We start from the raw sequence: 14,230 nt of genomic DNA on the forward strand, positions 1-14,230 counted from the left end.
TAAATACATAAAAATCCAAAAAGAGAGAGAGATTTTTTTCGTAGTGCTTTGCTTCTTGATGTAGCTCTAAACATTAGTTCGTAAACACGATGAAAAAACGAAAGCTGAAAGAAAATCTTATATAATATAAATATTGTATTTGTTGTTATTATTAAATTGTTTGTATCGCATTTTCAAGTGTTGGGATAGATTATTAGAAAAATTTCAGGAGAATGAAATAGTAGGAAGACGGGCACATATGGTGTAACTTTCACTAGCATTTGCTGTTCGCACGTAGATCGGAAGTTCTCACATGTTGTTTTTTAGTTGTTGTTTTTAAGCGGCAAAGTTATAGTCGACGTATTCTGTTTCATTGTCTACAGTCTCCGAACTGAACCTATTTCTTAACTTCCATGTTGAAGTAACTGTATCGAACAAAATGTCAAGTTGTGTTATGTGCGAGAATTAAGGGCGGCAAAACTAATAAGATATGACTCGAAGTTCCTGGATGTTAATTTGAAAACCAAGAACTAATATCACTTAACACAGTTCATAAAAGAGAAACATTATGTAGCACTAATGACGTAGGTTCAACTTTTTTAAATGCTTTGTCTTTCAATTTCAGATATTCGATTATCAAAACAATATTTTGTTTGTACTTCTGCTGTTGTGGTTGTTGTTTTTATTTTTTTATATATGTCGACAAGGACATGCGGTGTATTAAAGAAATTCTCTACTAATTAAAGAAAATATCACAAAATTAAATTCTGCAATTTTTTATCCTTCAATAATGTTACATTAAGTATAATTATTTTAACTACGGTAGTACTTAGTAGTAGAGATCGACAAGGATTTAAAATAATTTACGCTCGGAAAAACCACCCTGTCGAATACCTAAGCGACAAAACGACCATTCAAAGGTAAAGTGTATTCTTTATACAGATTTTTTTTTGTTTGTTTGTTTGGAAATTTCGCACAAAGCTACTCGAGGGCTATCTGTGCTAGCCGTCCCTAATTTAGCAGTGTAAGACTAGAGGGAAGGCAGCTAGTCATCACCACCCACCGCCAACTCTTGGGCTACTCTTTTACCAACGAATAGTGGGATTGACCGTCACATTATACACCCCCACGGCTGGGAGGGCGAGCATGTTTAGCGCGATGCGGGCGCGAACCCGCGACCCTCGGATTACGAGTCGCACGCCTTACGCACTAGGCCATGCCGGGCCCTTTATACAGATTTAATGTAAAAGTAAACAAACAAGAACATTAACAAATTATGAATTTTAAAATGAGGTAGGATTCTTGTTACTAAAGTAATGGAGCAGTAATGAAAACCACAAACAGATTTCTAAAATTTGATTGTTACTTCGGCAGCTATATATACCTTATACTTATCTGTAGACCAAAGTAAGAATTAAATTTCTGTTTGTTTGTTGTTAAACACAGAGATATACAAATGCTAAGTAGTGCCCTGGTATCAAACCCTGGTTTTCTAGCATTACAAGTCTGCAGACATACTACTATGTCACTGGGGAGCATAACTTTGGAATTGTGATATTAATTCCCATACAATTTAAAACTGTAATGAAAAGTAAACAAAGAAGTAAACTGATACTAGTATACCTTTACTTGTTTGTATACTTTCTATTGCAGCATATAGTTTGTCTTGGATACTTCTTACAGCAGTTTTAAGAATAACCAACGACCCCTACTTTCCGTTAAAATTATATTTATTTTCTCCTATTTATTGATTTAATTAATATCACTAGATAGCTCTTTACAATAAGAAACAAATAAATGCTAAGGTATTTGTATTTCACGTAAAGTTACAAAAAAGACTATCTAATCACTTCCCTAATTTTGAACTAACAGATTAAAAAGATGGGAGTTGGACAACAGCACTCACCGCAAACTATTTGGCCACTCTTCTCTGAATACATAATAGGATTTTACAACCACTTTGTTAATGCACCCACGCACCCAAAAACAAGAGCGCATTTTTGTGACAACGGGCTGTGAAACAGGAATTCTCAGATTCACAGTTCGGGCACTGTCACGACTAGGCCACGCCCAACTTTTCATAATTTTTGATATGACTAACGTGAGACACAAATAATTAGTTTTGTTAGAGATGAACAAACTATAAGAACTTATTGTTCAAAATATAATTATTCCCTTAGATATGCACCTATATTCTTTATTTGCAAATATTATTAATTGCAAGTGTTTGTTTGGTTTATTGCTTTAGCAAAAAGCTACATTAATGTTTTTGTGCACTGTCTCCAAGGCTGGGATTGAACTCATAATTACGCTATGATAAGCTCTCACTCTTAACGATGAGTCATAAGAGACGTTTACTTGCGACTTGTTCATTACTTATCATGGCGGATATAAAATGCTGAGTAAGTTATATTAAAACTATTTTTAATACGCAAATCAGTAAGTCACGCGACAACCACAGCCGATATAAAGTCGTGGTGGATCGGAATGTATAAGAACTACATTTTGACATTGTTGCATTCGTGAGTGGTGCGAAGTAACATAAAATTTATCACGTTTGGAAAATTTCTGTAACAGTTTTTTCCCACGTAAAATAATCATACGCTTACCTCATAAACACGTGTTCATATCGGAAATTTATTATTTCCAAAGCAAAAATATCCTCTGTACTTAACGTCACTGAGAAACAATGGAATATGGATTAACTTGGGACGCCAAGGTTACCGAGAAAGGAACCTGCAACAAGTTGTACTTCAGCCGTAATATGCAATGTTCGGCGTTTTGTAACAGATGAGAATCCACGAAAACAAAGATTAGCGACAAAAGCTTTCCACTTGTCTCAGACAACAATACGAAACATGTATTCAAAAAATATGTTCGTCTGGAAAAGTGACACAAATGCGTGTGCACAAGCAGTGACGGATTTAAGACTGTGTGGGCCCAGGGGCTAATAATTTTTGTGAGTTCTACATCCCATGAAATTTTACATAGAATAAAAATATCAATGGGCTACAATTATTACCAAGGTCCCTGGGGCTGAGCCTTGTCTAGCCCCTACCTAAATACGCCACTGTGCACAAGGTCTTTCCAGGATATGTCTGTTCGACCTCACATACGTTAAGCAGCTCTAGAATAAAGCAGGTATTCACATTATTCTATACAAAGAAATATCAGTAAACTTTCTTGTAAGTTTCTGTGCATTTAGATCGTTCACTAGAAAATCATTGCTTTCGCATGTTAGATGATTTATGGGAAGCAATCAGGAAACAGTGGAAAGCTTTTGATATAAAAAAACACTTTACGATGGAACCTTTGGCAGAGGAAGTTACACTGGTACGCTACTGGCAAGATGCAAGACCATCAAAAAAAGCGTGACAACGTGAACTGTAACTATGTTTGAAACCAAAATCGTTTCAATATAAAATACTTTTGTAAACGCACACCAGAAGACAAAAATTATTTTTGGTGAATAGTAGTATTTTGGGTAAACGTTCGATGCATAGAATGCCCTGCTATTAAATTAATATCCTAATGTCGAAACTGAAGTGCATTTTTAAAGGAGTGTTGTTATCCTTGCTAGATATCGAACATTTTAAACGACGGTATATTAAACATATCAATGTTATAATGTACTTAGACATTACATAATGGTTTAAAACTACAATTGACGGACGTTAGGCATGCTTGACAACTTCTGTCTTCTTTTGCGTATGAATACTTAGTTTACAAGTTGGGATGTTTGTCCTTTTTAATACGAACACACAAAATTTGCGTATCTCTTTGTTCTGGTGTACGAATACAAGTTTTAATAATCGGAGATTTCTAACTATATGTATTTTGTGTGAATATGCAAAATTCTGATTAATGCGACTAAAGAACGATTATTGAATATAGACGCCATACACATACCAATTTCTACTTTAGAATAAAAAATGCAAAAATGTTGGTTCGCGACTCACTTCGAAACCTATTTTGGTTCAGACATTGCTTAACGTTACGATTTTTATCTTAATTGCATTTCTTCTCAGGATAAGAAGTAAATTTCCTGGTAAAAGTTTCTATTATCTTCTGTTTTTTATTTTTTTAACTGAAAACAAAACCTGGAACGCGCTGTGACGATCTCAGATACATGCTGAAAATCATCTGAAGCTTGGCGCAGATTTGCACTATGGAAGGTCAACAAAGTCAGTGACACGAAAACAAAAATTCTGTTTGTAATATATTACGTTCTATAAATTAGCTCTCGAATAGGTTTTTTGTGCGCTGAGGGAGCGTATTATTATTAGCAAGAACTTCTCAAGTAACGGTCCCTTTTTTATATCTACGGTGTCAGTTATCCTTATGGAAAAGAAAACGGGTTAACGAAATGGGAACAAAGATTTGAGGACTTAAACGGGATCAAAAGCTGCTATATAACATCATTGAAATAAAGCACTAATTAGATACCGAATTCTTTCTTATCTTCAACATAGATCGTATATAATGTACGGGTTGTTAGACCATTTAATGCTATAGTGAAAGCTCTGTTTTAGCGAGGAGATGAAAGACGAAACCGTAGGCATCATCTGTGTATCCAGTGAGTTATTATCCAAATAAAGTAATATTAAGTGCTGATCAAAACAAACTATCTAAACTGAAGAGAACCAGAAATATATGCCTAGTAATGAGCATAGTTAATTTAACACAATGTTCAAGGTATGTTACTTACATTGACTAGAATGAGTTGTTTTATTAGTTTGCACTCTTGTTGTTAACAATATTTTTTGCTGTAAACTTAAATTAAACAGTATAAGGCCGAGTAAGACTAAAACAGAAGAGCTATGGTGTCAGGGAGCTTACGATAGACGGAGCTATAGTCGCAAGCTGCGTATCCAGTTGAGTTATAATCTTACTGTTAGATCGAATTATTACACTGTATAAAATGTCTTTTGTTCAAATTGCTGTATCAGTCATTAGCCAGACGGAGTTCGTGTCAAGAAGAAGACAATACATTCAGCTTCAGGTGGTATACAGGCCAAAAATAAAAACAAAACACAAACTATAAGTTAAGTCATGAATTACGTTTGTCAGCAGATTATTCATACTAGATGTACTTCAGAGCAAGTGCTGCTTTACTCTGGCAGCGTAACTTTGTTTTCAAAAATGGGGTGACAATTTGTGTAGGGTCATAAAAAATGTCACAACTTCTATAGTGACCTGTAATTATACAACAAATGTTGAGAAATAAAATTTTAGAACTGCTTCATTTTGAGAGGGGGGATTTCCCATCGTAGAAAATGTAAATGGATATATCCCCTATGTCCCCCGTATACATTGCGTCAGTCACACGTCCCTGATCTGTCTTATAGGGATGTGTAAACTTAAGAATATCCGGTTCAACCTGACTTAAGGCAACTTTTTATTCCAATCTTTTTTACTTTTATTATAGAAAAACTCTTAAATGAGGACGAAATATAGAAGTGGTTCAAAGTAACAAAATATGGCCGAGAAGAAATTATTATGTGTTTTTGTCTGTATACATATTTCTACAAATACGAAACAGATGGTTTGACCAGAGGTAATAGACACAGAAAAATGATTAGTGAACAGAAATAATTCGTTTTCGAATGAAATGTGTTAAACTTTTTAATGTCTGCATGTATACTTATAGATATAAGGGCATCTTTTGTAACAATACTCTGTGTCGCAGCTGTTGGGGTACGGATAATCAAATAATGCATTGGGTTTCTATATCACAGATTCTCTTTTCAATTTCACCTGTGATGAAATAAAAGAGAAATCTTTAACATCTATGTACAACACTGTGTATAACTGTTTTCAGTTCCATAATATAAATTATTGTTGTTGGGTGAAAGCTAACTGAGGATTAGGGCAAGTAAGTTAATCAGTGTAACTTACAGAAAGAGATGGTAAAACATTGTTAGAGAATATGGTGGTTCGTGTAAGAGTGGTGATTATACAGTCTAGATAAAGATCAACGAAGTACACATATACTGTTACAGTGTTTAGTGGCGCTTTGATGCCATATCTCAAGATAATAAATAGTATCACTTTAATAGTATGTCCTTAATGTAATCACGTTTCAACTGACCAATAAAAAACCAGGATAGAGACTATACATTTATGACGTCACTTATTTGTTGGCGCCTTGGCGGTCATCCATTATCTACATGCACATAATGTTAAATATGGTCAATTACATTGTTCATTGTTAGTTTTAAGTTTAACATAACGTTAATTCTGTTCTCTTAGAAATTCATAGTTCACTAAACCAAATGTCAAAGTATACATATACCTATATGTTGGCCCTTCTACAACTTCTATACCACAGTCAGCTGTAATTGAATTGGCTACTTGACAGAGTGAACATATTAATGTAAACTGTAATGTCCACTCAGCTATAGTAAACAGAATTTGGTTTGGATTCTACTTAAGAAAATTAATGCTTTATTATAGCACCTGCTCATGAGTCTAATTACATTAAGTTTCTGTCTTTCAAGTCTACAGACTTACGTACAGTAAGTAGTACATGTTCTTACTTTCAAGTCTATATATTTTATGTCACTTTCCTCAAAACGTTTTGGGGTAAGAGAACTCACCTGTAACAATTATTGTGAAACTTGTTATACGAAGCGTAGGTGAGGTGGACTCCAAACCCCACCCCAACGGAGTAGAACACCTGCACTGCTGCATCTATCCACACCTGTAACAAAAGTCTCCCGGAAATTAACACCATTAAGAAGAAATAAAATTAGATCAAATGTTTTAAAATGACACTTTCTGCTTTCTGGAAATAAGAAAGAGATAATCTTAAGACACGTTGGACTAAAATTAAACCAGTAATATTTAGAACCATTCATTAACATAGCATAAGATGTTAATGCTTTTACCTTTCAGACTGTAGCATAAAATATGATATTAATATATTTGTCTCTTCAGACTGTGGTGTAAAATATGATATTAATATTTTTGTCTCTTAAGACTGTAGTATAATATAATATAGTAATATATATGCAAAAACGGCTCGTTCGGGTTGAGAAAATATTTTACATAGAAGAGCGAACAACGTTTCGACCTTCTTCGGTCATCGTCAGGTCGAAACGTTGTTCGCTCTTTTATGTAAAATATTTTCTCAACCCAAACGAGCCGTTTTTGCATATATATTTCTCTACAAGTGGGTTTTCTCGACATCACTGATAATATAGTAATATTTTTGTCTCTTCAGACCGTGGAACAAAATATGATATTAATATTTTTGTCTTATGATTTCCAACGCTAAAATCAAGGGTTCGATTTCTCTCGGTGGACTCAGCAGATAGCTCGATGTGGTTTTGCTATACAAAAAACAGCCAAACACACAAACTCTTCATAGTTAGTGTTGATACCACAAAAGATATTATTATTATTGTCTATTTAAGCTATTCGTGTTGATATAACAAAATATATTAATTAACACTTTTGTATCCTCAGAATTCTCGTGTTTACACACAAAATTCAAACTAATGTACGAAATTAACAACAACAAAAATAATTTGAAGCTTGCTTGAACGTGTTGTGGATCATTAACATGCTACAAATGGCATTCTCTGGTCGTAAAAAAAAAAAGGAATCGTGTCAAGTCACATGTATTATCTCAAACAAAGCCAATTAGGTCACATAGTCACATGTTGAATGATGTCATCCTCCTGACTACAGTAAATAAATCACTTAGAATTAGAAAATACTCTGATGCAAATATTCTTCGATATCTGATGCATTGTAACTAGTAACAGTTCAAAACGAGCGAAAGCACACCAAGCGAAGAACAAACTTTGGAGAGCTCAAATGGTTTAATAGAAATTTTATATGTATTTTTATAGTTGTGTCTTCTCCACGACTCTAGAATCTTGTTTATATCTTGGCGGGGGTAACACTCCTTTCAAACATCTCACCTACTATTCTAGAAGCTTGTGGTAACACTTCATTCTGATAGCTTACCTGTGAGTTTAGAAGCTTGTGGTAACACTTCATTCTGATATCTTACCTGTGAGTCTAGGAACTTGTGGTAACATTCCATTCTGATATCTTACCTACTGTTCTAGAAGCTTGTGGTGACACTTCATTCTAATATTTTACCTGTGAGTCTAGAAACTTGTGGTAACATTCCATTCTGATATCTTACCTGTGAGTCTAGAAGCTTGTGTACATCTGGGCGGAGGTAATAGCTCATTCCGTTGACGGCACCTGGTAAGAGAACACCGCGAATAAGGAGAATAGTAAGTATGATGTAGGGGGCGGTAGCTGTGACCCATACAACCTGGAATGTTGAATAAAGGGAAATATCAGAGTAGCGAAAACTGTGTCATTATATTTAGTGTATTTTTAATGTGTTGTTTTTCATCGCAGTATCCTATAGAACGTCTTTAGTTCAGGGGTAAACAACAATAACAGCATTGAAAATGGTTATGAATAATTAGAAGCGATACAAATTCGGATTCTGCAAAAGTGATATAAATATAAGTGGCACATATATATATAGAATAAGTACAAGTGATTTATATATAGAAGTTACAAACTACGATTAAGTGGCACTAATTGATTAAAGTATCATTAGTACAATACGCTACCACAGTAAATAAAAAAACACACACAAATAATTTAAACAAACACTATTACTTTATGTCTGCTACAAACAGTGCAGTATCCTTGTACAGTTTTGGCCAAAATGTTTGCACATTTTTTAAACAAATAAGGTGATTATCATTAAAACAGAATAAAACTATACCTAACACTGTCAAACTGAAAAATGCATGTTATATTGAACATTTACTTATGTAATTTGTATTAAGAGACAGATTATGTGGACGTCATCAACTATTTATTAGAAAAGCAAGCAACTTTACCTGACATTTTGAAAAATATTTGTAATTTAACATTTCACTTATCACAACAAAACCTACCGAAACACATATAATGAAAAAGCAAACATCAAATTATTACAAATAGCGTCTGCAACATGATATCAGTTCATATTAAACGTTCAGTACTTCGTTGGTCCAATTTGTTTTCTAAAAATCTCCGCAAGTTGTGACATGCTCTCGATGAGGTTATGATGTAATACACCGTGATTTCATTCCAACTTGTCACTAGAAGGTGCTGCAATGGAACTACAATAGCTAGTTTAGTAATTAGTTAGTAATTTCCAAGCTCAATTCTACCCAACAGTTCTCAATGAGATTATATTTTCTATTCATGGTAATCTTGTAACTTTTCCTGTTCAAGATTATTCTGTACAATATATGGTCTATGGGCAGTAACACTGCTATCCTGGAACACAAAGATATTGCCAACCTTTGCCTTAGCATATGGCAGAAACAATATCTCCATGTGATCCTTGTAGGAGGCTTTATTAACGTTTCCCAGGAGGATATAAAGAACAGTTTTCACTATGATAAATAGCTGCACATGTACTTCACCATCTCCTGTATGTTCCTTGTGGGAAAGACAGTCTTCCATTCTATTTCCTCCAGGCAAACGACGAACACGAATTCTACCAACAGCATTAACAAGCCAGAAAAAAAACAACTCATCTAGCGTTCTAACTGTAAGTTGGCATGTTGTTTTACCCAATTACCATGGCGACGGTAGTGAGTTCTGATTAATATCAGTTTGCAGGTAGCCGTTCTTGTAAACAACTTTGTTTGATCAGTTTCCAATTCACTGATCTCCCAGACACCCTGGAGTGAAAGTGTTCATACCATTCCTGTTGTATATATTGCAAGACTTCTTTAGACCTTGACTTATTAAATTGATCAAAGCACGGTTATTTCGATCAGTGTTTTTTCGTCGTCTATCAGTATACATTCCTTACATAATGTTTTCTGTGGTCCAATGACGTTTCATGATTCTGGGTACAACAAACTGGAGATACGCTACTGTTCTGGCAATGTCTGTTTGCTTCATACCATTTCTGGACAATCGAACAAGTTGACACCCTATAATCTATGGCACGTGAGGAAGTTGCTTCTACACCAAGTACAGAGAAATTGACTGAACATAGCTTTGTTCTGTTTCGAAAAAAACATTATACCAAACTTACACCATTTTGCGTGTTTGTTTTGACAAATGAATACTCAAAACAATTTTTACAGACAAGACTAAAAATTCGTACACGTTTGTCTGATCATACGCTACCCTCTCTGTTAATATTCGGTCATTTACTCAGTAGATATACCATGCATTTAGATAATAACATCACTATAGAACAGTATCCGGACATTTTGGCAGCACTAAAATTGCTCTGGACTCCCATTCCACTTCACTGTAGATCAAAATTGACCGTAATACCATTAATCCCTCTACCATCACGAACTACTGTTAGTTGCATCCAGATAATTTGAAAATAGAGTCATCTGCGTCAAGCAACTTTGCATATTTCATTGCCAAAGCGTTAATTTTTACACATTTGTCATGTGACATTTCTATTTTGCGAGCCATAAGTGGTTTTACTACATTACTACTGGGAATAATATGAATGCATGTTGTGATGTTACAGGCCTTATGCTGATAAGAGACTGATTTTTAATGTATGTATGCTTTTCATTCACAGTTTCTATAATTACATCCAATACTGTATATCAATAGCCGATGTGTTGTTCCAGAATTTGACGCACATTTATACAAGGGATATATGCGGATAGTTTTCCCTAATTGTGAAGTGATAACTAAAGGGTCAAACAGCTATTTAAAAGTATCTACTTTCAACTCTTGGATTACTCTTATCTGACTGAATAATGGGATTTCGTCTTCGTTTTAACAGCGTACCTATGGTCCCAAATGTGGAGTGGATCTTTGCAGTAACTGGTCACGAACCATGAATCTTCGAATTCACAGTCCAGAATTAAGACCACACTAGTAAATTCTTCATTACGCTTTAGTTATCGTCGTTGCGATAATGACATGTGTATATAGACTGAATATAGGTTTATTTACCTTAAGGGCGTGAGTTTGGTTTTATTCTCAATAACGACAGAAAAAATAATATAGTTTTATGTAAGCCACAAGTTTTGGCAAGAATTGCTGGTCCTTAGAAAAGATAGGCCCTTACATATCTGTAACAGTAAAACATTTGATAAACAACGAATGAGTAATAAACATGATTTTAGTGGCATATTAATCTATAGATTTCGTACTTGTTGTGTAAATAGTTTGATAAGAAAATTCCTTAAGCGAAATAGATAGAAAACCTGAGTAGTAAACAGTCATCACCACCAACTCTAGGGTTACCCTTTTACCAGCGAATAGTGGGAGCGACCGTCACATTACAACGCTTCGACAGCTAAAAGACCAAACATCTTTTGTATGAGAGGGATTCGAACGCGTACCCTTTATATTATGAGACAAGTGCCTTAACAACTTAGCCATGCCGGATGAGATAATATTTTTTTGATTAATATAAAGTAATAATTGAGATTCGTGAATGAACTTGATTTTTAATTAATAATAACGAACACAGTTCAAGTAATTTAAAAGTGAAATATATTGTTTACTTTTAACAGGATTTCAGATTTTGAAATTTCTGATGTACTTCAAAAATTATTATTCATACGTCCTCCAAGTATCGTGAACTACAAGTCTGTGTTTTATCCTCTACATGAATGATACAAGTTAAACTATTTAGTTTTTGTTTTCAATTTTACATGATAACGGATCTTGACATGATGTCTTGGAAATTAGATTATAATTTTAGCAATAACATATATACATATACACTACATACAGCGCTACAAATATAACATATTACAACAACTTTAATCTGTTCAACAGTATAAGGTTTGAATCCTGAAAGATGCGCAAAATAAATAAACACGTACTTTTCCTGATGACTTTACTCCTTTGAACAGTGACATATAAAGTATGAAAAATACTATAAAGAGGCAAATTACAAGCTGCCACCTGGGGGCGCCCAAGTCATGAAATCCGGTACTGAGATGAACCTCCAAAACTTCTCGACTGGAAAATAAAAGCACAAATTCAGAGGACCAAGTCATCAATAATAATACGGCGTTTTATGACTTTCCTTAACTTTGTGATCCTTTAATCCATCTGTCTATAAGTTATATATAATTAGCGATTAAAGATTTCGAGACTTATATAGTATAATATAAAGTAATGACTTTAGTTTCTCAGCAACTATAATTTATATTTAAGTCGATCTAACAAGTGTTTGATTTCGAGACTTATATAGTATAATATAAAGTAATGACTTTAGTTTCTCAGCAACTATAATTTATATTTAAGTCGATCTAACAAGTGTTTGATTTATTTACATCCTCGCTGACAATGTTTATAGTTAAGAAATTATTTTTATTACACAAAACACGTTCAATTTTGGAACAGAAAATTGATCTTAAATATATTCTTAAGACGACTGGTATGGGTATTAAAACAAAGAGATTGTTAACCTGAAGATGACCTAAAAAAGTTAAAACGTTGTTCTGTACTTTATTTTAATTAGGTTTCTCGTCATTACGAATTTCTGATAAATGTATTCTTTGACTTTTGAATTCTATTTGTGTTTCATGTATACTGGAAAGCCAATAAAACTATCTGCAGCCGTCTCTTATTTCTTATTACTGACCAAGTGGAAGGCAGACAACCAGTCAGGATCGCCCTATCGCCCCTCCATCTACGTTAACGTATTGACTGTTAGTCTTATAATAAAGTATAAAGGGCATCCAATACCTGGTGGTATCACACACATTCAAACTCGACCCGCCAACTTTGAAAGTTAGAACTTTACTACAAGATCAGATCGTGAACTGATCTTCAAAATAAATGTTTATGGGCTTCTGAAAAAGTGAAACACGTTTTCAAGTGTAAAACTCATGTTTCAAATTTATATGTTTAATAAAAAATCGAGCAATCTTAATATTAAATAGCTTCAAACCTGAACAATAATCAGTTTGGCTTGGTTTGTTTTGAATTTCGCGCAAAGCTACACGAGGGCTATCTGCGCTAGCCGTCCCTAATTTAGCAGTTTAAGACTAAAAGGAAAGCAGCTAGTCATCACCGCCCACCGCCAACTTTTGGGCTACTCTTTTACCAACAAATAGTGGGATTGACTGTCACATTATAACGCCCCACGGCTGAAAAAGCGAATACGTTTGGTGTGACGGGGATTCGAACAATAATAAGTCATACTATTTTTATTTGTATGAAAATACTGTCTTTATATTTTAAACTTTATTTATTCAGCGCTATATTAGTTAAAATATTCAGTATTTGACACGCTTACGTGGAAAGTAAACTTAATAAACGTAATTAAATAAAGTACAGGATTTATGCTGTGCGTTCGAAACATAGAAATATAAAACACTTGGAATATAATTTTGGTTTTAATAAACTATATGCTTAATTAAACCTGTAATTTAACGAAAATAGTTGTGTTCTAGACATTCGAAATATGTGCACTTCCTAGTAAACAAGGTAGTTTTTAATTCTTATTGCGCATACTCGAAAAACTCAAGTGCCGGCGATGTTTTGTTCAGAAAATTTAGATCCGTGGAATTGACGTCACTGGAATTTGGGAAACCTCCAGTCGAGCAAAGGTTTGTGTTCCACTCGTTCCCACATTTCATCCAGGGAAGCTCAGAGCTAAAGGACTTGTAGATGAAGTACACGGTCCAGCCAATTATGACGTTATAGTAGAAGGACACATACCAGGAAATTAGGACTGCACAGTATCCAACACCTAGTGGTGATCACAAGAAGCATAAGTACTGTGCACAGAGTAACGTTGAACTCAGTTATAACTGATGAAAATACAATTTGAAATATGATATTTTTTTACTTCTGAATCTTGTATAATGAATGTTTGAATATTTGTTTTACATTCAACCTATTATCACAAGATAAAAACTAAACAGAATCGTTCTTTAAAATGTGGTCTAATTGAATTCAGAAAAAGTTCATGTAAACAGTTCATACAACTAATTTGTAAAATAAACTAACAAATCTGGCTTATTTTTATTTCTTATAATCGATATACTGTAATATATACTGATTGATTCGTTTCTCATTATTAAACACTTAACACTATGTTACATACACTTAATATACATTTATTAACTCGTCTATTACTAGGTTAAATACTTTTTTATATAAAATATTAAAATCTACAAACAAATGATGTCTTATAATAAACTTTTAAATCATTTTGATAAACTAATCAAAATTTCTAAAAGTCAATCTTCACGTTACAACGTGTTTT

At 33.9% G+C, this 14,230-nt stretch overlaps 1 protein-coding gene across 2 annotated transcripts in view; it reads right to left on the reverse strand.

Moving 5' to 3' along the window:
- The window catches only part of LOC143241098 (sodium-dependent dopamine transporter-like), a 97,159-nt gene that overhangs the window by 24,403 nt on the left and 58,526 nt on the right, over positions 1-14,230 (reverse strand). For both annotated transcript variants that reach the window (XM_076484644.1, XM_076484643.1), the window contains exons 5-8: positions 13,474-13,711; positions 11,832-11,970; positions 8,141-8,275; positions 6,579-6,682 (exon numbers count right to left, since the gene is read on the reverse strand). In XM_076484644.1, coding sequence (XP_076340759.1) covers positions 6,579-6,682; positions 8,141-8,275; positions 11,832-11,970; positions 13,474-13,711 — 616 coding nt within the window. The remainder of the gene's footprint in view (positions 1-6,578; positions 6,683-8,140; positions 8,276-11,831; positions 11,971-13,473; positions 13,712-14,230) is intronic.

The sequence above is a fragment of the Tachypleus tridentatus genome, chromosome 13 (assembly GCF_004210375.1).
Source record: "Tachypleus tridentatus isolate NWPU-2018 chromosome 13, ASM421037v1, whole genome shotgun sequence".
NCBI lineage: Eukaryota > Metazoa > Arthropoda > Merostomata > Xiphosura > Limulidae > Tachypleus > Tachypleus tridentatus.